Source organism: Condylostylus longicornis, unplaced genomic scaffold (genome assembly GCF_029603195.1).
Source record: "Condylostylus longicornis isolate FDR11 unplaced genomic scaffold, ASM2960319v2 ptg000017l, whole genome shotgun sequence".
NCBI lineage: Eukaryota > Metazoa > Arthropoda > Insecta > Diptera > Dolichopodidae > Condylostylus > Condylostylus longicornis.
Window position 1 is genome coordinate 5,160,684 of NW_026577986.1, and position 27,991 is coordinate 5,188,674.

General features: G+C 24.1%; 1 protein-coding gene across 8 annotated transcripts; it reads left to right on the plus strand.

Moving 5' to 3' along the window:
• The first annotated feature begins 1,736 nt into the window (after positions 1-1,736).
• Positions 1,737-27,914, plus strand: LOC129606066 (thrombospondin type-1 domain-containing protein 4). Of its 8 annotated transcripts, XM_055516136.1 has the most exons (9): positions 1,737-2,096; positions 3,779-3,857; positions 3,934-4,036; positions 4,112-4,269; positions 25,009-25,207; positions 25,277-25,473; positions 25,551-26,615; positions 26,680-26,830; positions 26,885-27,914. In XM_055516136.1, the coding sequence occupies exons 1-9, from the start codon at positions 1,870-1,872 to the stop codon at positions 27,043-27,045; spliced, it is 2,340 nt and encodes a 779-aa protein (XP_055372111.1). In that variant the 5' UTR covers positions 1,737-1,869; the 3' UTR covers positions 27,046-27,914. The 8 variants fall into 8 exon arrangements, with proteins under 8 accessions (XP_055372111.1, XP_055372103.1, XP_055372104.1 ...); XM_055516128.1 differs by lacking the exons at positions 1,737-2,096; positions 3,779-3,857; positions 3,934-4,036; positions 4,112-4,269 and adding exons at positions 11,136-11,210; positions 24,674-24,916; XM_055516129.1 differs by lacking the exons at positions 1,737-2,096; positions 3,779-3,857; positions 3,934-4,036; positions 4,112-4,269 and adding exons at positions 11,149-11,878; positions 24,751-24,916.
• Positions 27,915-27,991: the final 77 nt, after the last annotated feature.

A 27,991-nucleotide genomic window follows, 5' to 3' on the forward strand; every position in this document is an offset into this window, starting at 1 on the left:
GCCCTATTTGGAATGGTATGAAACATCTTCATAAATTTCTAATTAAATGCAGGTAAATGGTCACAATATAAATTTTTATTAAATGGTTTCCAAAAAACATATTGCAGTAGTTGCATTATAAGGAGTCTAATACCATTACTATCAATGGTATACCATTGAAAAAATCGTTCACATATTGATTAATTCATTTATCACGCTTATGTCCGTAATTTAATAAAATATTTTCTAATTTAGTTATAAAATTATACCATTTAGTTAATTAATATCTCCTTTGTCATATTTTTTTAATTTATTTTTTTATATGAAACATCAAAATTATGCTTTCTTTGTGCGCAGATTTAATAAAAAATTTTAAAAGAAAACACAAAGGTTTCATTTAAATGGCAATTAGTTTGAAAATAATGATTTCTTCACTTCCGTAGAAGAATAATTTATTAACATTAAATATAATGGAGTAGACGTAATGGAATTGGACAGCACATTTATTAGAAACCCTAAAGTTTTCATTTAGGACACTAAATCATTTTTTATATAGAAAAATTCTATTAAAATAACAAAATTTTGCAATTTTGGAATGAAATTAATCACATTTTTAAAATAAAAGAGGCATATTCTGTGCATATTAGGAAAATTTTATAGTACAGACATGCGAAAATTTTTATTAAATCATTAATATCATTAAAATTTTAAAAACAAAAATATAAAATAATAGTCTAATCTATTAATTACACCTAATTTACAGAGTACCTTGAGCTACTTCTTAATATTTTCTTGTATTTTTCTTATAATTCTGTTTTTATAATGAAATCCCAAAAGAAAAAATGTGAAAATTTCAAAATTATTCATCAATTTTTGGAAATTCATAATATAAAAATTAATCGAAATTTGCTTTTTTTTCGTTGTATAAAAATGAAAATATTTTCTTTATTTTAAATTGAACGTGTCCAATCACCCTTAGCATAAAATTTTCATTATATGGTCAAATAATTAACCTATTGTCTTTTACTTTTTCAATTTTTAATTTTATAATATATTTATAAAGCAGGCATCTATATATAATAAAATGTCCCAAATGAAATACGTACGTTTCATAAATAATATTAACATATTTTGAAATAATCGGAAAACCTAATAGAATACGACCTTCAAGTTTCCCATTAAACGTATAATACCTTATAAAGTGAGCGAATATTTAAAAAAATATATGTAAAATATATAATGAAAAAATTCTTATTGTAGGTCTAAGAAATCATATTTTATTCAAAAACTTAATCAATCATGAATAACAGAATCATATTAATTTCTTTATTTTATATATAGAAACATCAAGAGTGGTTAAAAAAACGACAAGAATTGAAAGCACGATATCGTATTGGTACAGCAAATGCATCTGATTTTACAAAATTTTATAAATCACAAGTTGGTTTTAATGAACCAAAATTATATGAAAATAAAATTAAATATTATGATAAAAATGATCCGAGTCGAAATGATGTAGTATATTCTGCAGAACCAGATGATTTAAATCAATTACAATTAGAAACAACAACACCACGTAGTATAACAGCTACACCATTACATATAATACAAAATGAAAATTCAAATGATTTACAAATAAAAAATTCTGTAGAAAATATTAATACAAAATTTAGAATAGGAACTACACAACAACAACAGCAACAACCGCTAATAAATGAAATTGATAAAATTAATTCGGGTCCAATAAAATATGAAATAACAACTAAACCATATACTTTTAATAATAATAATTTTAATAATAATTTAGTAACAGAAACTGTTATACAATCACCATTAATCACAACTAATAATAATGAAAATAAAAATCGAAAAGAATATACCGTTGCATCGATGCCATCATTCACAACACCACGGCCAACCAATATTGGAACAATACAATCAACATTAGATAAATCAAATATTATAACAAATCTGAATTCTACGAATAATATTACGACAACAAAAAAACCGAAAATAAAAAGAAAATATCCTATTTGGGGACCATGGAGTAATTGGACTGATTGTTCAAGATCCTGTGGTACTGGTGTAATGTATCAGCAAAGAAAATGTATTTCAAAGTAAGTAGCTATACCCATATGCACAAAATTATAACACATTTTACATGAAGTTTATTTGCAATAAGTAGACTTGGAATAAATACCTTGGCTTGTATTGTGGTCTATTTATTTAGAATATATTGATATACGCTTGTAACCTAGATATTTAGGCATTGTTTAAATTTTCTTTTAAATGATTTGATTTTGTTTCAATAATTAGTTTTAATTTAATTCTAAGTCTTCAAAGTCTAATTGACACGAGCCCCATTTACCATAATTTAAAATGGATACTAAAATGATCAATTATTTAATTTAAAAATTGTAAGGAAAATTAAAAAAAATTATTGCATTTTTCCTTGTATTTCTGTTATTTCACTTCATATTCGAATTATAAGTGCAATTAAATTTACACTATATAGATTTAATAATTTAGGAAGAGTCGATGCTATAAAAAACTTAAAAGGCATTTTTATATCTATAGTTCATGCTTTTGTACATATATATAGGTATATAACTATTGTGAATGAAAGCAAGAAAAGGTTAACTTTTTGTTATACTATACTTGAAGTATGTCGTCGTTATTAACACGTACAATTTATGATATAATACTGTTATGCTGTTATTAATATATTTGATATACATATCGTATACCTATAAATATTTGGGCACGTATGAGATGTTTGACCATTGAAATTTTTTAATTGTAATGATGGCGCTTAAAGAAACCAAAAATTTAATTAATCAAAACAATGAGAGAAATTATGCTGACAATAAAACTCTTGATCAAAAATGTAATAAATTTCATTGTTTATTAAACTTTTCAAAATAAAAGAAATTTTTTCTTTATAAACGTCAGTAAAATTGTATCATATATTTGGTAGTATATTAGCCATCCTTCCATTTACTATCGCTATGAAGTAGTATTTTATAGTATTACATTACTAATACATATCAACGTTTTCTGTAACGTATAAGAGGTTTGTGTCAATTTGTAGTTCTTTTCAAGAAATTTACTAATGAATTTGCGGTTTTGTTCTTTTTCAAATTTCATTTATAACACCATACATTGATTTATAGGACTCTTGATGAAATATTAAAAAAAAAAGAAATGTCAGTAGAACATTTAATTCTCCTATCTCCCTATTAAATCCCTGTCAGGATTTTCGATTGCAATCAAAGCGCCACTCTCTTAAGTAAAATTGCATTTAAAAGATTTATACTAGGCAACTCAAAATTATTGTTATTAAAAAATTCATAATATATACATAATTTACCAAATAATTTGATATTATTATCGTAAAATAAGAAAATCCAAAATTAACTCTACAAAACTTGAAGCATCTCATTCTGTTGAAATAAGGCAATCACGTCACATTTATAACTTGTTTGAGAACGTTAACATATTTAGATCGATTAACGTTCTTTGAAGTTTCAATTGTATTAGATTCAATTCCAGCATTGTTTGTAGTTAAATAACTACATAAAAACTCAAATGTAAACACATGAAATGTATGTAACCAGCACGTGCCAAATTATGGTCGAATTCAATGACTATAAGAAAGGAAAATAAAATTAATAAAAGCTCACAATAGAACTATATACGTTACATACTTAAGTACATTATGTATGTAGATTTTTGATAGAAAATAAAATGTTTATTAAATGTCATATAATATTTTCTTTCTTTCTTCTTAAAATAATAGAAAAGCAAATTCAACAAAACGTTTTATTAGTAAAGATTGCGTTGGCTTATTCCGAAGGTATCACTTGTGCAATGAACAGGTAAATAAATAAAAACATACAATAAAAATTTTTTTCTTTAACAAAAAAAAAAAAACATTTTTGTCAAATTATTTAGCCCTGTCCATCATCTGATATCGATTTTCGACAGCAACAGTGCTCCAGTTATGATAATGTTTATTTTCAAGGCAAAAAATATGAATGGGAACCATATATAAAAGGTGAATTCATTAAAATTTTTATTCATGCGATTTAAAACCATAAAATTAATTAAAAAAAAAAATTATTTATTTTAGATGATGCTGAATGTGAATTAAATTGTAAACCAATCGGTATGAAATATTTTGCTACACTTAACGCAACAGTAATTGACGGAACGTCATGTAGTCGGCCAGCTGAATATTATCGTAAGAATTATACATCAAAAGCGATTTGTGTGGATGGCGTTTGTAAGGTGAGTTTTGTATATTTGCTTTTATTTTTGTTCTGGGTGGTGCATTAATTGAACAAAATGATTTAGAAATATTTTAAATAGAACTTTAATTACATATTATATTGTGAGTTATTGTAAAAGTAAGGTGTCATCTTCTCATTCCAAGTTTTTCTACATACTTATATAGAATAAATTTTGTATAGATCTTACAAGTTATTCCCTTTCATTGTATCAGTATTGGTAAATTTTTTATTTATAACACCTAATTTAATAATGTTTTTTTAGCCCTTTAAATACACACACGTATGTATATGGCATATGAGTAAACTTTTGTATGTACATACATTAACTTTTAACAGGTTCTATGTCATATTATATTCATTCTTTGTTTTGATTTAAAATGATTTGCTAAAACTGATTTACTTTGTATAGGTGAATTGAACTTAATTTTTAATTTTAAAAGGTGAGTCAGATTTTTTCTATTTACCTATATCGTATACCTACATATATACATACATATACAAAATTTTACAATCATGCATTTTTGATTATTTATGGTTATATAAGAATATGTAATTAGTTAAAAGAGGATGATCACCTTGATTCTTAAAAATTGCATAGTATAATAAAGCAATTAAATGTTTAATCATACATAAACTGTTATATGTAATTTTGAATTGTTTAAAATGAAATCATAACGGTTTTTCAATAATTTATGTAGATACATATATATGTGTGAATAAAAATAATTGAAATGAGATTTTTCTATTATAAACAAAGAGTACAAATTTCAATGGGTTTTTGCGTATGTATGTGCCATATACCTACAATATTGATCCAATTTATTCCCATTGTTTCCACATTTTGTAAATTTTTTGAAGATTTTAAATTAGTAATTGAAGACTGTTTCTAAAAGGTAAAATTTGACAAAAATTACAATATGTTCCACACTATTACCCCGAAATATTCCAATAGATTCACTCTATCGAACTCCTTATTCATTTTCATTGCATATTATTTAAAGAATTAACCTATAATGCTCAATGTTCAATGGGATGAAATGAAAATTATACATGATTTTTCCCATTTTTTCTATAATGATCTTTTTTAAATAACCGAATAATTTTTAAAATAATAAATTTATCAACTCATATGCTAGAGTTTATTTATAAAAAATCTATTTTTGAAAGATAAAGTTTATATTTTTTAAGTAGTTTAAATACCTGCTAGTATGTCTTGTCTTGTACACCCACTGTCATCTCATAATAATGTGATCCGACCGACCGATTAAATTATAATAATAGTAATTCATCATTTCAAACATAAAAGTGTGACACACAACATAATTTTTTTTTCCGCAAATATTGCATATGTTTAGGCGAAATTTTTTTTATAGCTAATTTACTTTATACTCAAATAAAATCATAGTGAATTTTAGTTCATTCACAATAGCTATTTTAAGTTTAATTTTATTTTGAATGTTTTTCTTTGCGTTATATTTTTGTTGAATTTATTTTTATTTTCAAAATTTTTTGTATTTTATGACAATTATTGCTTATAGACAGATGAGCGTTTCATAATAAAATAGTAGTCAATTTTTATATAATAAATAACTAAGGCTAATTTTATAATATAACTAAAATTCTAATTTAATAGAATAAGCTGATTCAAAATAATAAAATTTTAAGAACAGTCCTGCAATTTAATACAAATATATTAATTAGTGTTTTTTTATATAAAGTTTATGATTTAAAGTCTTTTGCTTCAAAATTAATAATTCTTTTAAATAAAAGCCTTATTTTAACTCAAAAACATATTAATAATGATAAATTGTTTGAAGAAAATTTGTATTGCAGAAATCTTCAATTTTTTTTTAAATAACGAATACTTCCATCTATATAACATTTAACTTTAATCAGAAATCGTGTTCATCTGTTTGTTATTACTCAAAATATCGAGTCTAGTCGATTATAAAATAATATTTGTATAATAATCCCTATTGAGTTCAGCGTTTATAGCATTAATTTAATTCCATTAATTCGCTGAATAAAAATTCAAATTTCAATTAAAAAAAAAATTGTATTACTAATTATAATTTACATGTATGAATTTATAATTTCCTGGAATATTTAAATAGGAACTATAAGAAAAATTTCTCTCTTTTTGATTTGAACATTTTGCAAAAATTTTTGCAAAATCTATTAATGTAAATTTATTAATTAATGTTTCACAGTTCTAAATACAAAGTCTTTAATTAATATAATATATAGTAGGATATTATTAATGTAGAAATGGAAACGTCTTTTTAAAAACCCTTTAATTAACATCTTTTTAACATTATTATGACTTTTAAATTAAATTAGTTTCGTTATAAGCTATCATACATTAGATATTATAATATATGTACATCATAATTTGAATTTTTATTAATTGAAATTAAACTATAATCATCGTCTGCAAGATTAACAATCAACACACAATTTAATATTTCAATACAAATTGTGTAAAAAATACGAAAATTTACGTTTCTGATTGATTTTTTACTGCACCATCTTGTACATACATCAATTATTTTATAACATTTGTTTAGCAGATGTTATTTTGCATTTTATTTCTTCCCGAATTTTGTATGTGGAAATAAAATTGTTCTTTCTTCTTCGAATTTTTTTTTTATAAAAGTTGTAGTAATTCAATAATTTTTCGAATGCGTTTTTAAAACAAAAATTATTAATTTTATGATTGCTTTTTCGAATTCATTTATAAAACATAAACTCATTTTTCATATAATTTTTACTTGTACGTAAAAGGTTATTTCTCGATTACTATATTGATTATTAAATTATAACATTTATCCAAAAATTAATTTTTCCAATTGTAGCTTGTTTTCAATATAAAAATAAAGTAATTGAGAAACTGTTCTAATTTATAGTATTTCAAATATAAAGGGGAGGATTCCAAAATAAATATCAGGCGGCAATATATACCATTAATTTTTGGGGGATTAAAAATATGTGACGCCCAGACTGGGTGTTAAGTTCGATAAAATCCATCTATCTATGAAACCTTTTGGATTTAGCACCTCAATTAGGAACAAAATTTTTACCTATTGCCGATTACTAATCAATCGTCGCTTACCTTTCTATATCACCTAGCTTATAAAGTAAAATGAATTAAACTTAATTCATAAATACTTAATGAAATTTTGAAAACTCGGTTGATTTTTAAGTTAGTTAATTTAAATTTCTGTTAATAAATTAAATTTGTATTTCGACTATTTATTCGAACTGTTGAAAAATAAGGGATATCAAGCTTTTATTCGGAAATAATACCAAATTCCAAATTAAATTTATAAAACAAAATCGAAAGATTTATTTTTACGAGTATGTGTATAAGATTTTAATATTTTAGAACTCGAGAGCTATCCGAAAGTTGTCCAGTCAAACATTTTTCATATATACGTAGATATTATATGAATTCATTATGCTTTCCAAATTTTTATTGCATTTTTGATCTATTTAGGTTTTTGTTTAATAATTTTTTTTTAAATTTCAAAATATTTTATTTGGTGAAAGAAAAATAATTGCAGGTGAACTATATTAAATATTTTCAATTTTAATCGGGTAGAGCCTATTAATAGAACTATTTTTACGGTTATAGAAGTGTACTTATTAAGAAATTTTGTTTATAAAATTTTAGGGCAAAATTTTATTGCACAATATAATGTATCGCATAATTTTTTTTTAATATAAATAAATAAAATTTTGTTTAAAAAATAATTGCATAATTTTAATATTCATAAACAATTATTCAAGGTAGTTTAACTAGATAGGAAATATTTATATACATACATTAATAAATCAAAATTTATTTATTACTACTTATACAAAAAGTAAATTTGTTTACGATAATTTACAGAATGTAAAAAATCCATGTAGTCGCAGTAAAATCAATGTTGTTTTTGTTTCAAAATATTTTCATTGCAGTTTACAAAATTTTAACAATCATTCACTAATTTAAATACAACATAATGGGAATAAAATATTAATGACCTTACAACACCATACAAAACTATCACAGAAAATTATTTTTAATAAATAATTAAAATACAAACTAATAAATTTATATTAAAATTATTAAGAAACAACAAGTACGGGCCTAACATATATGACATAATCATCATAGTAATTAAGGCGAACAAGTACCTTCAGCTAAATACTTATAAATTAACTTCCTTTCTAAAAAAAAACAAGAAAACAAAAGAAAAAAACAAATATTTGTTTAAAAGAAATTTTTTTAGTATATACAAACACCATATACCCACGTATAATTCTATATTATACACATAATGTATACAACTATCCAGAAACTCATAAATCAAAGTTACACTAGCTAGTTAGCATCACTCTCTCTTATCACCCACAGCATATGTATTTATGTATATAATATTCAATATATACACACCAAATACATATGTACACTTAGCATACGTAATATACGTTTGGATGTGGATACCCACATTGTCTATCTTTTAATAAAATTTCAAATTTACATAGTTAAATATTTGTCTTGAATTCATTAAAATTCTGTAACATTTTTATTATTTTTAAAAATTTATTATTTACTGAGATTATTTTACTACTAAACAAATTTTGATTATATTAAAGCTAGTCCAGAATTACGTTCATACCTTATACACATACCATTCAATTATATATAACTATTTCAACCCTTTACACATATTATTTTGTAATTAAATATTTTAAGAAAAATTATGGAACACGGAAAAGAGATAACAATATTTAAAGAAACCAAACTAAAAGCGCACATTGTATTGTAATTGTAAGAGAGAATTTGGCTAAGATCAATATTGTTACCAGATCTGTGGTGTATAATTGAAAATTTGCTTTATAAAGAAAACAGGTAAAATTTAAAAGTTTAGTATTAATACGTTCAAACAATGTTTTAAGTTTTTTTAAAACAGTTGACAGATTTGAACTAAGTGGGATTATCTTTACATCAAAAAAAACTACAGGTAACAGAAACACTTGTTTTATTGGAAAAACTATAAGAGACTGAGGTAAATATTATGTAGAGCAATTTTCCAATTTTCCTGCGTAGTACATTATCAACCACGTAGAATCTGTACCTCCAAAAATGTAAACTTGGTTCTTAGAAAAATTTAATTTTCTATAATCCGATTTTATTTTAAAATTTTTCATTTGATTTCCTTAGAAAAATTCAAATTCTCATAAAAAAAAATTCGTCTAATAATTGTTTTTTAGATATACCGAAAAATGTAAAATCGGCCACAAAATATTTATATACCACAATTAAAATATTATATATTGAAGGAAAATGCGTTGGTGCCTCAAAAACAGTCAAAAGCGCAAAATTGACCCGTAATAAATATTAAGATAGCTTAAATTTGATTTGCCTCAAATTTTGACCAATTTTGTTCGCACAGATACAGGAGTGCATAGATAGACAAACAGACACCTTTTTGAAAATAATTTATTATCATTTTCAATCTGTGCATTTTGTCAACAACTCTGCATGCGGAATTTGGTTTCATTACATGTCTTTCCTTATTAAATGCAATACGATCTGTCAATCGAGACAAAATATAACTATCACTTTCTAGAAAGTTTGTATTCTTATAAAAATTTGCAAAGATTCTCATTTTAACTAGTTTTCACTCAAAACTTAAACTGAAACTGAACCCCAGATTCTATTAATTATAAGAATAAAAATTAATTATAAAAAAATTTAGGACACATTAATTAGATGTAAAATAAGTGTTTGATTATTACTCTATTTTGAATGGGTGTGAACATATTCTCTTATATGTATTTGTATGAAGCAAAAATTAAGGACCGATTTTCTAACACTAAGGTATCATATATGAATATACCGAGATTTTAATTATTTTTTGCCAATAATAACCATGTTACAGAAATTTTCATATATCTGGTATTACTTTAAAATGCCCCCATAATTGTTCCAATTTCACCACATTTATGTACAAACATATGTATGTATTTATATTACAAATTTATCTAGATAATTTTCACATAATATTTTAGAGATAACTTTTAACATATCTTAATGTTACACTTAATATTCCCGGAAATTATTTAATAATAGAATTTTATTATGTGAACGTCGGAGAAAAAGAACTCCAAACCGACCACCAAAATTTTATTTCATTTCTTTTTCTTTTTATTCTTATTCCAATTTTTAAATTTTTCCCTATGGAAAGTATCTATATTTTTTAAAAACAATATTTTTTCCGTAATGGAATATCAAAAGTACATCAAGTACCCATCTTTCTTATTTTCCTTGTTTTTGTTTTTTTTTGTAAATTTTTCCTCTCTTGATCATCCATTTGAAATAAAAACAAATTCTCTATATTAACATACGTATAAATGTATACTTTCAAATAAATTAATTTATGCGTATGTAAAATTTGTGTATTTTTAAATTTCATAAGCATTTAAAGCGAAAAATCTTTAAAAAACAATTAAAAAACAAGACAACATTAGAAACTAATATTGTTTACATATTATAGTAAATGTAACAAAATGGGTAAAAAAATAACACTAACACTATAAAACTGTTAAAAAACAATTTTTAAGGAAATACCATCGTGTAAAGCAATCGCATAAATGATCACAATTCAGCTAGTCAGTGCTTTTCCATAATTTAATGAAAAAGTGCTTTCAAAAAAAACAAAAAAATCAAAATAAAATTATAATAAACAAAAATAAGTAATTTTTTGTATCTTGCTCTAAGAGATTATGTGTGTATTTGTATGTGTTTGTGTGTGGGTAATAAAAAAAATTAACTGAAAAACTTGAAATACGCGCAATTTTTTTATTTGAGTTATTTTTAAGCTTTGAAACCGTTAACATGTTGATAATAACGACAAGAGAATATTACGGATAACACGCGCAAAAAAAAAAGTATTGTCTTTACATTTTTTAAACTCGCACTTTAGAGAATTCTTTTTGCTTTTCTAAGGACCGGACCGCAATATGATTTCTTTTTGAATATATTCGAAAATTTTAAAGCTAAATTTTGTTTTTGTAATAATTTGTAAACTTTAAATAATTTAAGTGTACATGTGTACCTATATTAAGTACATTAAGATCGCTTGCGGCAGCTATTCATAATTTGAATCACAAGAGACGTATGAATTAAAAAATAATACAAAAAAAAGAAGTGAAATCAATAAAATAAATATAAAAAAATAGTTAGAATTTTTCTTTCGGTTTTATTGAACTTTTAATATTTTTGCTTTTTTTTGTAATAATATTTTTATGATGGTACTATTTTTTCTATATCGGCAAACTATTCACATACAAAAAAAATACGCATAAATGCGGATAGAATAAATTAACATTTAAACGCATTTTGGCTAAAATCAAAATATTGAAATTATTTTGTGAATATTTTTATGATTAATCGCAGCCATTACTTACATTGTATATAGAAATATTAATATAAAATTTGCAAAACGAAATTTAAAAAAAATACACAAATTTATTTGCGCTGATATTATTAATTAAATAACGGTGCCTCTGTGATTCTATAATACATTTTATTATTGCATACCTACGTGAGCATATGAGTATGTGTTTATAAATTATATAAGTGAAATCCATTTAAGGAATATTTAAGGAAATAAATAATATTGTGAGCTATAAAGTGCTTGAAATAAATTTTTTTTTTTTTAAATATAAGTAGTACCGATTCAAAGTTACAAAATTGTTGTGTATAACAGAAATTGTTATATAACACTTAATTATAATATTAGCAATTTAAAATGAAATATTTTAAAATTACGAATCTAGTGTCTTAGAAAAGTATAAAATTCATTTTATTGGTAATGTTTCATATTTCAAACATTCGAATTATACGAAATAACTTGTGCAAAATACATGTTTGTAGAATATCCCTAATATATTCAAATACTTAAAAATACAATAAAAATAACCCGTATATTCTTAAAACGCATCATTTAAACAGATGAAATGTTACTCAAAATTAAACTTTACGATTTTATTCTGAAAACTTTGTAATGACATCGCCACCTCTTCGAAGAATTGCTTGTAAGGGATTATGAGTGTATCTATGAACAATAAATCATAACTATCTCAATATTAAAAAATTTAAATTTTGATTTTTTCTAAATATTGCATAATTATTACCTATATAACAAATTTATTATAATTTTTGGTTGATTTTAATATTTTACTGAATAATTAATTCATATATGGGGACGTTAATTAAAATAAATTGGTTTAAATACATTTTTTTTTTTATATTTGGTTTATAATTAAGGTTTTTTGCTTTTATTATTTGGAATAAATGAATTTGTAATTTTTGTTAATGTTTTGTTTTTTTTTGTCTTATTTTTATTTGAGTACATTGCGTATTCCTAAAAATAAAATTAAAATTTGCATGAACTTAATATTAATATACAAAACATTTATGATGATATTTTCATAGAAAATAAAAGGTTCAATAAACTAAATTTTATAGGTATATACATAAGTATAAATGAATAAAATATGAATTTGCGTATTATTATATAAATTATACCTACTCCTTATATATACACATAGATAGAAATGGTGTCTTAATTTATTAATTGGTGGAATATATCAATTAGCATAACTTTTAAAGAAGATAATTGTCATGATGAATAAGAGTTTTTTTTTTTTCTTAAATTTTTTGAAATAGATAGATAGTGTAATTAAAATTAATTAAATTCACCTAATTTCATGATTAGTATGGAGAAATATTTTGCATTTTTTATTAATTAAAGTTACAGTACAATTATAGAATAATAGAAAATTTGGCAATTATTAATAAATTTGTCAATTTAAAATTCATTTAAAATTTGCAAAAATTTTGCATATTTGTTGAATAATTTTTCTAATTAATCTAATTTCCGTAATTGGACTTATATTCAACATTTTTGTCATCACAATACGGATTATGGTAGAAATAAGATGATGACTAGATCCTTGCACGGTAGTTCGTTCTAATTCTGCTTCTTTTGATTTTGGTACTTAAAATGGTGATTGCTTTTGCTTTTTCGTGCAATATTAGTTTGCATGATAGTTGATGCAAACTTGGCCTAAGCAATGCATCTATTATAAAATAATCTAATATTAAATTTTTGAAAATTATTTCGATTACCGATTGAAATAAAATTTTCTTGATAATAGAATAAATTTGAATTATAATCATATAGATGTGGAGAGGGGGGTGGGGGGGAAAGGCGGGCGGCGTTCAATTTTAAAATCAAGTATGTACTTAAATTTCAAAAATCTAAAGAATTCTAAAGTTAACTTTTAATGTAAACATTTTTATAAGGGTAATAACCCCCGGGCATTAAAATATAATTTTAAAATTTCACATTTCAAGTGCTCCCAAAAGTTATTATGTGTTCATTAAAACAATTATAAATTTTATATTGAGTAAACTTGCATAACAATCTTGAGACCGGACCAATCAATTATTTTTAAATCTAAAAATAAAACAAATAATATTTTTTTCCTGTTTTTTTAAGTAATTTCTTCTTACAGCATTACCACACACCTTGTTAATATATAAACACCAAATTACTACCAATTTTCTGTTATCAATGTACAAACAAGACAATTAAGATAATAATAATATTTCCATAAATGTATAAAATGCCAACTACTTCATAATCAAATTACAAATCAAATGCCAAAAAGTTGACTGAATCACTTCTGAATCATTTCAAAAAGTATTTCATAACTGTGTATACATTATAATAAACATAATAATTAAAATAAAAAAAAAATTTCAGATTTTAATTTAAAATTTACGTATTGCATCGGAAATTTTGAATGAATTTTTAATATGCCGAGGATGGTATGTATAGCATAACGAGAAAGAAAAACACTCTTATCAAAAACAAATCATAAATTTTCTATATATTGACAAAGTGCAAATGGAAAATTGACATAAAAATATAAAAAAAAGGAAATTATTGCACTTCATATGTAGAGTTGTTCATGTCAATAATGAGCTCAAAATATTAAAAAAGTAATTTGACTGGGAAATTTTAAAATTCAAGGTATAGCTATAGTGTTGAAAAATACAAAATTATCAACACTATAATAATCAAGTTGAAGTGCCCAATAAGATAATTATGGGATCGTATGGTACATTTAGGTACATATGAATGCATTTATAATTTAAATCACCAAAAATGCATATATAATTCATTAATTTTTTACAAATATAAGTATCATGAGAGTATTTGAGTAATGTTTTGAGTTATTTGCGTTGACTTCCTCAATTTTTAATTCCATTTGATTGTATATTGTTAATTTGTTATACACTCAATAATTTGTGTGATTTTTTTTACAAATTCTATTATTTTACTACACTTAAATTAATTTAATATAATAAGTGTCTTAGCATAGCCATGAAAAAAAAATCACACAAATTATTGAGTGTATAACAAATTAACAATATACAATCAAATGGAATTAAAAATTGAGGAAGTCAACGCAAATAACTCAAAACATTACTCAAATACTCTCATGATACTCGTTGCCAATGCTATGATACGAACATAACATTATAAGGTAAAATATTCAAATATTATTTCTAAATTTTTAAATTTTTTATAAGTTCGTGTAAAGTAAGGTAGTGTAACACGCAAAAATGGCCTATGAGTACATCCTCCAAAGAGACCGTGTCTAAGTTAAGGGTTTAATCAATAAAATTGTCATGATATTAATTCAAATGTAATCAAATAATATGCGATGAATGTCATTATTATTCATTAAATAAGAATATAACATTAGTATGTATATTATGCTATGTATACGGGTTTGAAACTTATTATAATTTTCAAAAAGCACTGGCAGTTACCCGAACTCATTCTCCCAATTAGTCCAATTGCAATAGGATTCGTCCTTGGCACAATAGAAACAACTTGTGAAAGTTTGGTGTCGATTGCACTATTCGTTTTTGAGTTATCGTGCGATCGGATCGACGAGCGGACGGACAGACGGACATATCTAAATCAACGCAGAATTTTACGCTGAGCAAGAATATATATATATGTCCATGCAGGTGACTCCTTCAGGTAGTTGCAAACTCCATACCAAATGTTAATATATCTTTCCCAAAGTGCAGGGTATAAAAAGGATGTTATGATCGGTAATTTTAATTACTTATAATAGAACAGATTGCAAAGCAGAATAAAAAAAAAATATTTTTCGCAAACAAAATTGCAAAAAAATTTTTAAAAATTTCACCATAAATGCACAGATAGTGAAGAATAAAATTTCTGTTTTTTTTTTTTTTCTTCAAGTTTAATTGATTTGTACAATGAGTTTTACATTTTTATAAAATTAAGAAAGATGTAAAATATGGGTCAAAATATAACAGCTATCAAAACTCAAATGTATAATGTATAAAAAATATGTAAAATGAAATTTCAAAATTAATATTAATATTTTTTTTATTATATGAAGAACTCCAATTAATTTGGATGCATTTCTATGTAAAAACAAATGATTTTCCATAATAGATACGTTTGAAATGCTCTTAACTAATAAAATGTCTATTCTTTTTTCACAAAATCATTTGAATTTTTTGAGAAACTGGTTATTATTAAATATAGTTCTGTGGTTTGACCGTGTTACATAAGATTTTAATAGAAATTCTTTTAAATATAATATTGCAGCAAACACTTGCCTACCATTTCTTGTTCCACAATATGTATCCGGGGTTAACTATAATAAAAATTGCGAATAAGCTCTTCTAATTTCGTTTAATAAATAAAAACAATAAGTCCTTAAATTTTTGTATAGTTTATCATACTATAATCAATCTTTCCTTATAATTTTACAATAATTTTCTATATTTTCTGTCTAATTCATTTTCCATATACTTTAAATAATTCAATAAAATTTAAGCAATTCCAAATATAAAAGATCAAATATAGCTATATAGTTATATTCAAAAATATTAAAATTACAAGCATTTAATTTGCCTATATAAGACAATTCATTGATCTTATTAAAAGACATTAACCATATTACGAGTATTTATTCAATATTATTTAAAATCTAAAAATTTCGTTTAACCGCCTGAAACATAAGAAACTGATACACAATAATATGTATGTATGTACTTAAATAATTTATACATAGTAATTATAAAACATGAAACTTATTTCAAATTCAATTACACTACGAATACCTACATAATATGTAAGTATATTAACACTGATTCTTAATTTTAATTATTAAAATAAGTGGAATGAATTGATTTGAAATGCAAAATTTTAATTTTAAATGACAATATACAAAACCACAAACTAAATTTTAATAAAAATTTTCAACTCTATTGAATTAAATTGAGATTTTCTTAAATGGTATATATAGCTCATACCGTATCATTTCACATACTGTGTATTAATAAAGTTGGGTCAAACCAATGGTTTGTATTGTAGTACTTTTCCCTTCAACATGTGAAAGTACTGCTAATACAGTCTATGTATGTCCACCACACTATTAAAATTATTTTTATTCGTAAGCGAAACTATTTCTAGGATTGCATATATTTAGGATGAACGATTTATGCAATCTTTGAAATAAAGCAAAAATTAATATAAAGTGGGGTTAACATAATGCTCGATTTTAAGGGCTAATTGTGTGAGTTAAGAAAAATAATTATATTTTTTAATGTCATGGAATTTACCGTTACCTTTATGTGTTTATAGAAATTTGAAAAAGCTTGTGGTTTCGGAAATATAAGGTGTCAACAATTCAAATTTTACAAATTTCAAGAGGCGATAACTTGAGAGGGAGTGGAGATGGAAGCCTCTAAAAGTTCAGGCTTCTACAGGCTGGGGTCTAAAAGAAAAACGACATCAAAGATTTGCAAAAAACAGACTTTAGATAACAGTAAATTTGAACGGCCATTTTGTTTTTTTAAAGTTTAGCTATAGTATACCACCCTAGGGGAAGCAAACCACTGCACTAAATAAATTAGAAATGGCATTTTTAGGGTTTTGGGGGGGTATAACTTCTAGAGGGGGGGAGATAGGTAAAAATTTTGTTCTACGGAAATAAGTTTTTAGTAAAGATCTATGTAAATATTAACTTTCAGCTTTCTATCTTCAAGGGTGTAGAAGTTTTGTAAACAGACACACGGACAGACGGACGGACAGAGTGAAACTAATAAGCACTTTTTTTCAAAAAATTTTTGGAAAAGTGCTAAAAATACAATTTGTATAAAAAATTCTTCAATCCGATTTAAAAATTTTGTATAATTATTAATTTGTAAATATTTGTAAAACATTGAATTGTATACAAGATGGAACCTTATGAATATCACAATGAAAATAATTTCGGAAAAAATTTTAAATGTATATATTCGTATATCTGATTCAATATTGACTGCTTATCATATGAAATATCATCTGATTCAGAATACACAATTATACGGTTCTAATATACTTACACATGCAGTGTGTATTTTAAGTGATAAGTGTTTAAAAAAATCTTAGAATTCTTATAGTACAAAATAAGAACCCAACTTCCTGAAATCATATGAGTGTTTATAATTCTATCCAAACATTTTTGTTATCTTTACAAAAAGTAAATTCAATTTGCTCGTTTATTATAAAACGTTGCAGTTGAAAATAAACTATTACTTCAAAGACAGTATTATACTACTGTTACACAGCTTGGCTGAAATTCTGTAAGCTGAGTTTCGTAATAATCGTGAAAGCTGAAAAATTTTCTTTAAATTCATTACAACTACAGAAATTTCGAAGTCAGTGATAACATATTTTTAATAATTACTGTAATTAACGCATATTTAATAACTTTTATTTTATGGTAAATAAATATTAAAATTAATATACTCCATATTTGGTTACATATTATTTCGATATACATAAATAGTTTTTTTAATTTAATATGAAGAAATATAATATTCTGCAATTTTTATAACCGTACGAACGTATGTTCGAAGGGTATATTAAATTTGCCATAACATTTGTAACGTTAAGAAATAATGCTGAGATGTTTTTGTGCATGTTTTTGATCAGCGTCGAATTCTGAGTTCATTTAGCTTTGTCAATCCGTTCGTCCCAGCGATAACTCAAAAACTAATTGAGCTAAGTTCGCCAAATTTTCACAAATGATCTATTGTAGTAAGTGCCAGAACCCTATTTATATTGGACATTATCGGGGTACCGGTTCGGGTAGTTACCATACAACTTCAATAGTAGTTTGGCACACACAGTATTTTGAAAGTCAAAGTACTGAAATTTTTCATAAATTAATATGGTAATACGGCAACTTAAAGTCATAGTTTGTCCTATAGTCAGTTATGCCATATTTCTTCGCACACAGGCTAACAAAGTCATACGGGTATCAAAAAGTTGACAAGGTCAACTCTATTTTGTCTCGTTTATGTATAAATTCAATAAGAACTTACGTTACAAGATTATACAATCTTAAATATTGCTCTAATTATTATAAATTTTTCTTGAGTCTATAATAAATTATTAAAACTGCAACATATTATTGGACAAAACAATAATAACAAATCTATTTATTTTTATGTGGTTTAGATTTTAATTAATTAAATGCTAAGATATTAACATATTCCACAAGTCTTAACCATCATTTTTTTTTTGCAATAATCAATAAAATTTTATTAATTTTTTTGTATTTTATTATTTATATTTTAATATTGTTGTCTAAATTAAGTAATTTTTGATTTTATTACATCAACTCTATAAAAATTAAAAATTTTTTTTTGTAAATTCTTTTCGTCGAATTTCAAGGTCTCATGTTACAAAGTTTACAGCTTTTAATGTATGTGAAAAGTTTATTAAAATTCAAATCATAGTTATTAAGTTTTATGTGTCAATTACACTAAATAAAAAACAAATTATAAATATAGAAAAATTTAAATCAATCAATATTCAATCAAGATTCTATTAAATATACTAACAGAATATATCAATCGAATGGAATGAAAATATTATACATACGAGTATGTAGAATATATAGAAAAGTAAATGTGATTGGATTGTAATATGAAATTTTTATGTAAATTATGATGATAAAGCGATTACATTGTTGAATTAAAAATAAAATGAACAGTAATGATGCTAATAGATGAATAATAATGACATTAACACAATAATATAAATAATTTTTAATTAATTAAAAAAAAAGAAAAATGAATTCTGATTAAACTAATGGTTTGTAAAGAAGCACTTTTGCCTTGAATAAGTGAAATAATACACGTTTTGTTTTTTTTTTTTTGGAAAACGATCTTGCTATTAAAATTACTAACTATTTAAAATATTTAAATACTAAAATATTATGCATATCAAAATAATTATTGCATAAAATTAGGATGATGAAATTAATAAAAAAAAGTATTGACATTAAACGTCAATACAATGCTAGCTTTTGATTTGACCTAAAACCTTTGATAGTAAGTGAGTTGAGATAAATAATAGTATTTTTCAGTACAGTATATAGAACAGTAATAATAGTACAGTAATTTACTTTTAGCTTCTTGCTTTTATAGAAATTGATAAAAGCTTGCAGTTTTGGAAATAACAGGAGACGAAATTTGATATTATTTTAATTTCTAAATATGAACAGGAGTATCTGTTAGTGTTCAAACGCCTGCTAATATCAGATTTGTATAAATTTATCTAAAAAAAAATTACTATGCTGTATATTGGTGCAAGAAGCGGGTAGTATGAAACAAATGTGGTCATTTTTGAGCTTTGAGGGGCTTTAACTTTTAAAAATAAGAATTTTCAATTTTAAGATAGCAACAATTTTGTACTATAGCGAAATGATTTTCAAATAAAAACCAATTTTTATATAAAATTTCAGGTTTCTACCTTTAAGGGTGTAGGTGGATTAAAAACAGACAAATATACGCATGAATCGAGTAAAAATAATAAGAACTTTTTTTCAATTTTTTTTTTTTTTTTTTGAATATTACAAAAAATGAATAAATTCTAGAGTTTTAAGATTTTAAGAAGGGTAATTTGTAGGAATTATATTACATCATTCCATATTTGGTAGCAGAGTAAAGCTTTGAGAAACAAGAAACTATTTTCTAGCATATTTGAGAATGAAAATAGAACAAAAAAGAACTTCAAACTTTTAAAATTTTGGACATTCATTAAAAATATGTGCTTTTCAATCATTTTTAGTGATTTTACTGTGATTTAAATTATTTCTAGGGTTAATAAAGGTTATGAGTGAAATTGTTATGAACCTTATGTGTTAATATTTATTTATTGTTTGATGTATTTTAACGGTTTTTCCGCAAAACCACTATTGCCGCAATTGTTGATAATTAATTTATGAAATGATGATTTCTTTGAACTAAGCTTATTATAATAGTAAAGTTTATTATTAATTACGGCATTTAGTAGGCCACAATATTTTTAATTATTTCCTTAAATGCAATTTGTTTTATACCAGAGTTACAAGTTCTTCTAAAGTTCAACATAAGAAATATGGCTTTCTAAATTTTATTTTGTGTTTGTATAATAAACTGTTAACGTTGTTTTATGTAAAAACGCCTTTTACTTTTTATACAAAATATTTTTGTTTTTGCTTAAAAAAACTAAAATTATTTTCACCTATAAAAAAATAATATTTAAAGTTCAAGAAGTTTATCAAAAATTTAAAATTTTTTCCGGATTAAAACTATGAAATTTTTCCTTTTTTTTCGCTTATTTCTCTTATCAAATTTTTTCTTAAGTATTTAAGAAAAAAATTTTGATTTTAATTAAACAAAATTTAACCCGCAGTAAAAGATTCTTGGTTAGTAGTAAAAATTTGCCTTCAATATTTCATTTTAAAACTATTTTTAAATTATTTTTTGAATTTTATAAATAATTACTTTATTAATAATCAAAAGTTGGCACAAATCAAAAAAAAAATAATAATTCTCAAGTTCAAAATCGTGCTCTGTATAAAATATAGAACATCATAGATTAGAGAATAATTATTTTAAGACTTTAAATTCAAATATTTATAAAAGTATAATGTTATACGTATATATATATAATAATTACTAAAGTATATTTAAAATAAAAGCGTTATAAATTAAATTATAAATTATTTTCATAGAGTATTTAACCTAATTTAAATTGTATATTAGAACAATTTAATTAAGGCTTTGTAAAATTTATAAAATTAGACGGACAGACTTGCTATGTACAGTCGAAATCAGTATAACTAGTAAGCGGTTAGTTTTAGAAACCGTAACCGTACAAGTAAATCCGAAATTATTGTTTATTATAAGTGATATTTTAAATTTAACCGGGTTGGATTTGATTCAAATCCTAAATTTCAATTTCAATTCAATAAATCTTTATTCCAAAATAAATCCAAACTTAAAATTATTACAAGTATGTATTTGCGTATACACGCCAAAATTGGCTTAGCCCTACATTATGTACATATAAATTTAATTAATGAATAATGATGTAAACGAATGGCTAAGTTACTTCATATAATATCGCTAAAATACCAATAAGATTACAATTTAGAATAAGTAAGCGTCGTCTATAGCGTCTATATAAAGATATAAAATATAAATTAAATATAAATGAAAATAAATATAACTTAAAATAGATATACATTTTGGTACAATGTAAATATGCTGTGCATAAAAAGAACAAGGAAGAATTATTGTTGCAAACAGTTTACTTGATATGAATGAACAAGAGTCGTAAAATCAAATTATTTATGCTTATACCTGTTTTAAATTTTCAATATCATTATAATCTTTAAGAAAAAGCCAACACTTATTACCCTAGCTTAGAATATTTTACAATTTTTAATTCTTTTAATGTCTAGTGGCAATCTGATAAACGCTTAGAGCACAAATTGTAAAAAATCTCATATATAAGGGAGGAATTGAAGCAAAATTATGGAATTAAATTTCGTATATACGAATTAGTTGTAAAAGTATAAGGTTCCAGAATATATAAAGGGTAAATGACAAACCATATAGAGAATTGGGTCCATTTGAGGTTAAAATTAAGGGTTATATTAAATTTTCAATTTCAATGAGCGCATTATTGGAAAAATGGCAACACTTTTACAAAAACGTAGTGCAATTTTTTTTACTAAATATAGCTATTTCTCTTTCCTATAAATATTGTATACAATTTTGACACGAATAACAAATGCCATATTTGATGTCATTGTTAAAATTATTTTATTTGCATTTCTGTTGTTAAAAAATTCTTTTCTATTTGTTTTACGTATACAGGAGCCTCTTCTTGGTACATTTTTCATTTGAGAGTAAAAATGGGTAATTTTCATCAAATTTGTGGGTAATTTTTAGTTTTTCGACTTAAATCTATTCTAATAAACACGTAAATTTTAAAAATTAACATTCTCTATAGTTCATTAATTTAAATATGGTTCCTCTAAAACGGATGTTTAATAGATAATTAAAATTTATTTAATTATAATGAATAATTTACACTATCTTTTTTCGATTTTATTTTAGAATCAAAGATAATTTTTTATGAATGTCACGTATTAGATTTATTTTTTTTGTTTTTAAGATTATCATTTAAATACGCGTAAATTTCTTATACTGAGAGAGTTGTAGACTCAGGTGTTGTAAGACAATATTTAATATGGCAATTGTATATGATAATAAATTATTGGTTCAATAAAATTTCATCGCAGTTTTGATTGATTTATAAATTGTAATCCAGTTTAAACTTAATATTTATTTATGTACCTTAACATTTTAGCTAAATTCTATAGCATAATTAATTTTATAGTACAGAATTTTCGAATAGCTGTCAAAAATTTATGCTAAATTCATTCAGCCAATAGTAGTTCAGACTAAATTGTACATAAAAACTAAAATATTGCACTGAAACTGTAGGACAAATGTATTACAAGTAATAGGGCAGTAATAATAGGGTAAATGTAAATTGTTTTCCAATTTATTTGATTTAGCAATTAAATTTATATTATGCCGAATTAGTCGAATTATACGAGCATCAGATTTCCATTTCGGTTAACGTCCGTTAGTGTTGATTAACTAAATAAATAATAATTTTTTTTTATTCATAATGATTACGAATTTATTTGATTATTTTTAAAATATTTAATTAAATAATTTTTTTTTATTGTTTGTGTTTTGTATATCAACTTCAGATTACAATAATATAATATTCAAAAGAGAAACTTGCGTACAATTTTACACACTTATTTGCAAAAACACACAACAGAAACTGTTGATCTTTTTATATAAAATTAATTAATTATATTAAAAATATTTAAGTAAGTCAATTTGGTTTAGATTTTTATGACTTAATAATAAAATTAGAAAAATTTCAATATAATATTTTAATTTATTGGGCTTGACATTGATGTTTTTGTTTTTTGGTTCTTTTGGCGTTAATGGGTTTTTAATAGCCATTTTAATAACTTTACTTAAAAACCAATAAAATTATATTATAATTTTTGTTTTTCTTATAGATTTTCTTGTAAAATTTTTGATTATTTTAAAATTTTTTCGGATTGAATGTCAATCTAATCTATTTGAATATTTTTACATTCATTTGAGCGATTAATTAAGACTAACACCCTTTATTAAAAAGGTCACGTAAGTGTATTGTATAATATTTTTATCTTCCACATGTGTAATTTGATATTTTGGTATGATAAGTTAATGCTGTTTATTATTTATATAATAAAAAATAAGATGAAAATATTGAAAAATATTTTGGAAATTCGCAATTAAAAATAAAATATTAATTTGAATTGAGAATTGAACAGAATTGAAAATATTTGAAAATGATAACTAATTCAGTTGCATGTGTGATCTGAAACTTTTCAGAAATTTTTAATAGCCTATAGCTTAAAAATTGCTAATTAAGATGTTTCTATCCTAAAATTAGTCCAAAATTGAAGTTAAATACTTATTAAGCGATAATCATATTATTTAAGCCCCTAAATATCGGCAATATTTTGTTATTGATCAGATTTTTTTTTTATCGTATTTCGTTCATGGGAGCGAAAGGAGCATAGAGCTGATGCATTGTAGATAACCATGAATTAGTTTCTAACGTTATTGAGTTTACTAAGTAGGTGACGAGCCTACTGTAGATTGGTAGTAAAAGAATTTTGTATGGAATTTTCCCTAAACTTTGGTGTAAGATTGAAGTTGAAAATGTTTACGAAAAATTATTTGATTTATGTAATAAACTTGGGGATTTTGTTAAAATTCGCATAATTATGATAGTTATTATGTAAATATGCAAAAATTTTTAATATTTTACAATGTATGACGTTATGAGCTTATATATATGACGTATTTTTAATTCTAGATCAATAATAGGCCTACAATATTTCATTTTAAATTGCAAACTCAAGAAAACACTAAATTTATTATTAAAAATTTAAGGACAAAATAAATGCTAATCGAATCATTGTTTAGAACGTATTTTCCATATTTTAAGAATAACAAAATTTAAACTTCTCGTAGATAAAGAATTAAACCTTAAAAAATAATCCAAATTTTAAAAAATATTGAGAAGATGGCATTTTATAAAATTATTTTAGCAATTTTGGTGAGTTCGTGGTTATTTTTTTCTAAATGCACAAATAAATTCTGGCTGAAAACTTTATGACAATAAAATTTTACTTTTCTTTATTAAAATAGGCAATTCACCATGGTGGTGTTATAACTGGATCATTTGCAAATAGCGGTACAATACCATGTGGAGGTTTATTATGTAGACCAATTTCAGGAATTTTTACTAAAGATCCACTACCAAACGAATATGTTCATGTTGCAACTTTACCAGCTGGTGCATCAAATATTTCAATAACAGAATTGAAAAATAGCAAAAATTTATTAGGTAAATATAAGACCAAATTAATAAAACCTTAAAATAATTTGACAATTTTTTTTTTAAATTTTTAAAAAGTGCTAAAATTACATAATGGTAAATATGTTTTTAATGGTGAACAAACACCATCAAGAAGTGGACCATATGAAATAGCTGGTGCAACATTTGATTATAGACGAATTGATGGTTTGATTGCAACTGATGGAAAAGAAATTGAAGGTGTTACAGAATGGATTACATGTCTGGGACCAATACGTGAAACAATTGAATTAATGGTATAATTACTGGGAGACTTTTTAAATATGAATTTTGAAATTTTTGAAAATTTTAAATATTCTTTTACAAATTTTAGGTATTTGTAACAGATAAAAATCCCGGAATCAAATATGAATATCTTTTACCAGTTTTATCAAATTCAGAAGAAGATGAAAATTCAAATTCTATTGAATCTGATGGTGAAGTTCATTTAAAATCAGGAGATGATGACAATTTACCAACATCGGTAACAGTGACCAAACCACGTCGAAAAAGACGATTCCAATGGAAAGTTGTTGGTTTTAGTCCATGTAGTAAATCTTGTGGTGGTGGTACACAAACACCTATCATACGCTGTGTGCGTGAAATACCAAAACGATTTTATTCAGCTAAACGTTGTTCACATACAGAAAAACCAATTTTAAATGAAAATCTATTACGTTGTAATACACAACCCTGTCCAGCATATTGGAGAATTGAAGATTGGGGTGATTGTAGATGTCATTTAGGTGAAGGTTTTCGTGAACGTGAAGTAAGATGTGTACAAGAATTAGCAACTGGAATTGTTATACAAGTTAATACAGCTGCCTGTTTGGAAGAAGAACCATCAAGAAAGAAACGTTGTGAATGTCCAAAAACATCAACATCATCAAGACGAAAACATTATTTAAATCACATTCATCATAATCGTAATAAACATCAATCAAGATCACCTGTTGTCGATAATTTTATAATGAATAGTAGTACAGTGGCACCACAAAAACAACATGATTATAATAAATCTGGTACATGGTTAGTATCAGATTGGAATCAACATTGTTCAGCTGAATGCGGTACCGGAATTGAATATCGTTCAATATTTTGTGATAGATCACCACCAAATTCAGATAGATGTGATTTACGTTTTACACCAGATACAACGAGACCATGTGAAAATGAACGTTCATGTGATACTGGTGAATGGTTTACAAGTCCATGGAGTCAATGTAGTGGTAGTTGCTTTAATTTAACAAGAAATCGTCAAGTTATATGCATACGAAATCAATTAATTGTTGAAGATGATGAATGTATATTAAATGAGAAACCAGAACAATTACAAAATTGTACTTTTCAAGATGTTGATTATTGTAAACCAAGATGGCATTATTCATCATGGACAGAGGTAAAATATTTGTATAGATAATCGAATGAATCTATTGAATAATTTTAATTTTTCTAACTTTTAGTGTTCGAAATCATGTGATGGTGGTACACAAAGACGAACTGTTAAATGTCTTGAATTGGATATCAAAGAAAATACATTAAAAGAATCACAAAGATGTCGATATGCTGAACGTGAACCAATTTACAGAAGTTGTAATACACATAATTGTCATGGTAATTATAAAATTGCAAATTTAAGTTTTAAAATAACATTAATTTTTATTTTAGAACCACGTGTTGAAATGATCCAAAATGATATTGCAACATGTAATGATGAATTTTCAAATTGTCATTTAGCTGTTAAAGCGAAATTATGTGGTCATGAATATTATCAACAGAATTGTTGTTATTCATGTCACGTTGAATTATTTAATAATAGTAATGAATAGAAATAATTAATTAATTTATTTAAAATTTATTTTATTTTAGTTTGAAAAATTTTTTAAATTTTACTAAAATTCGAATTTTAGTAAAAATATATCTTTAATGATTTATTGTCCTTTTTGTAATTTCTCTTGCGATTTAGAAATTTTTAAAGTAACCTAGGGACAAAATTAAAAAATAATAAGAAAGGTTGGAAGTTTAATATACTTTTGGGAACTTCCTTTACAATTATAATTATTCAGACTTTGCATCTCATATTTTTGCAGAATTCAGGAAAGCATAACACAAGCTGAGTTGTGCGCAGTTATAACATATGAGAATTATTAATAGAAATTCTATACTTTATCATTTATATTTTTAAATTACGGATGCAAATTGCTACTAATATTCTGTTAATTTGCTTCTTTGAGTTTAAGAGTTGAGTTATAATTACAATTTAGTTATGGCAATCAACATTATAAGGTAACCAGAAGCATTAGTGTCGTAACCCAAATACATGAAAATATTACTTATTACTTAAATCTCTGTAGCATATTTTCTCTGTCAGGATCAATGATGAAAAATTTTTAATTAAGTGGCTTAACACATATTGTGACTTAATAATATTAATATGGGCTACGCAGTTATGCTTCTGAGTCCTTTATATTTAATCTTTGAAAAACTTACTTTTGTTTTTTAATTATATATGTACAAGTACATAATATTTAATTAAATATACTTTCTTATTATAATCATAACATGAATTTAGTTGAAATAATTATATTTTTAGTATTATTATTAATTATACATTTTATGTATATGAATATACAACACATAATATGACATATTAATATAATAAAATAAAATTAATATTAAGACTTAAAACAGATTTTTATTAAGCACAATATGCATTTCAATTTTTTGCGATATTAATAATATCTTGTATATTTTTTAAGTTTAAATTAAAAATAA

Bases quoted from the DNA above. Each gene is read 5' to 3' on its own strand.
- LOC129606066 (XM_055516136.1), top strand. From the start codon at position 1,870: ATGCCATCATTCACAACACCACGGCCAACCAATATTGGAACAATACAA. The intron at 26,616-26,679 runs GTAAAATATTTG...TCTAACTTTTAG, and splicing joins ATTATTCATCATGGACAGAG to TGTTCGAAATCATGTGATGG. The intron at 26,831-26,884 runs GTAATTATAAAA...TTTTTATTTTAG, and splicing joins TAATACACATAATTGTCATG to AACCACGTGTTGAAATGATC.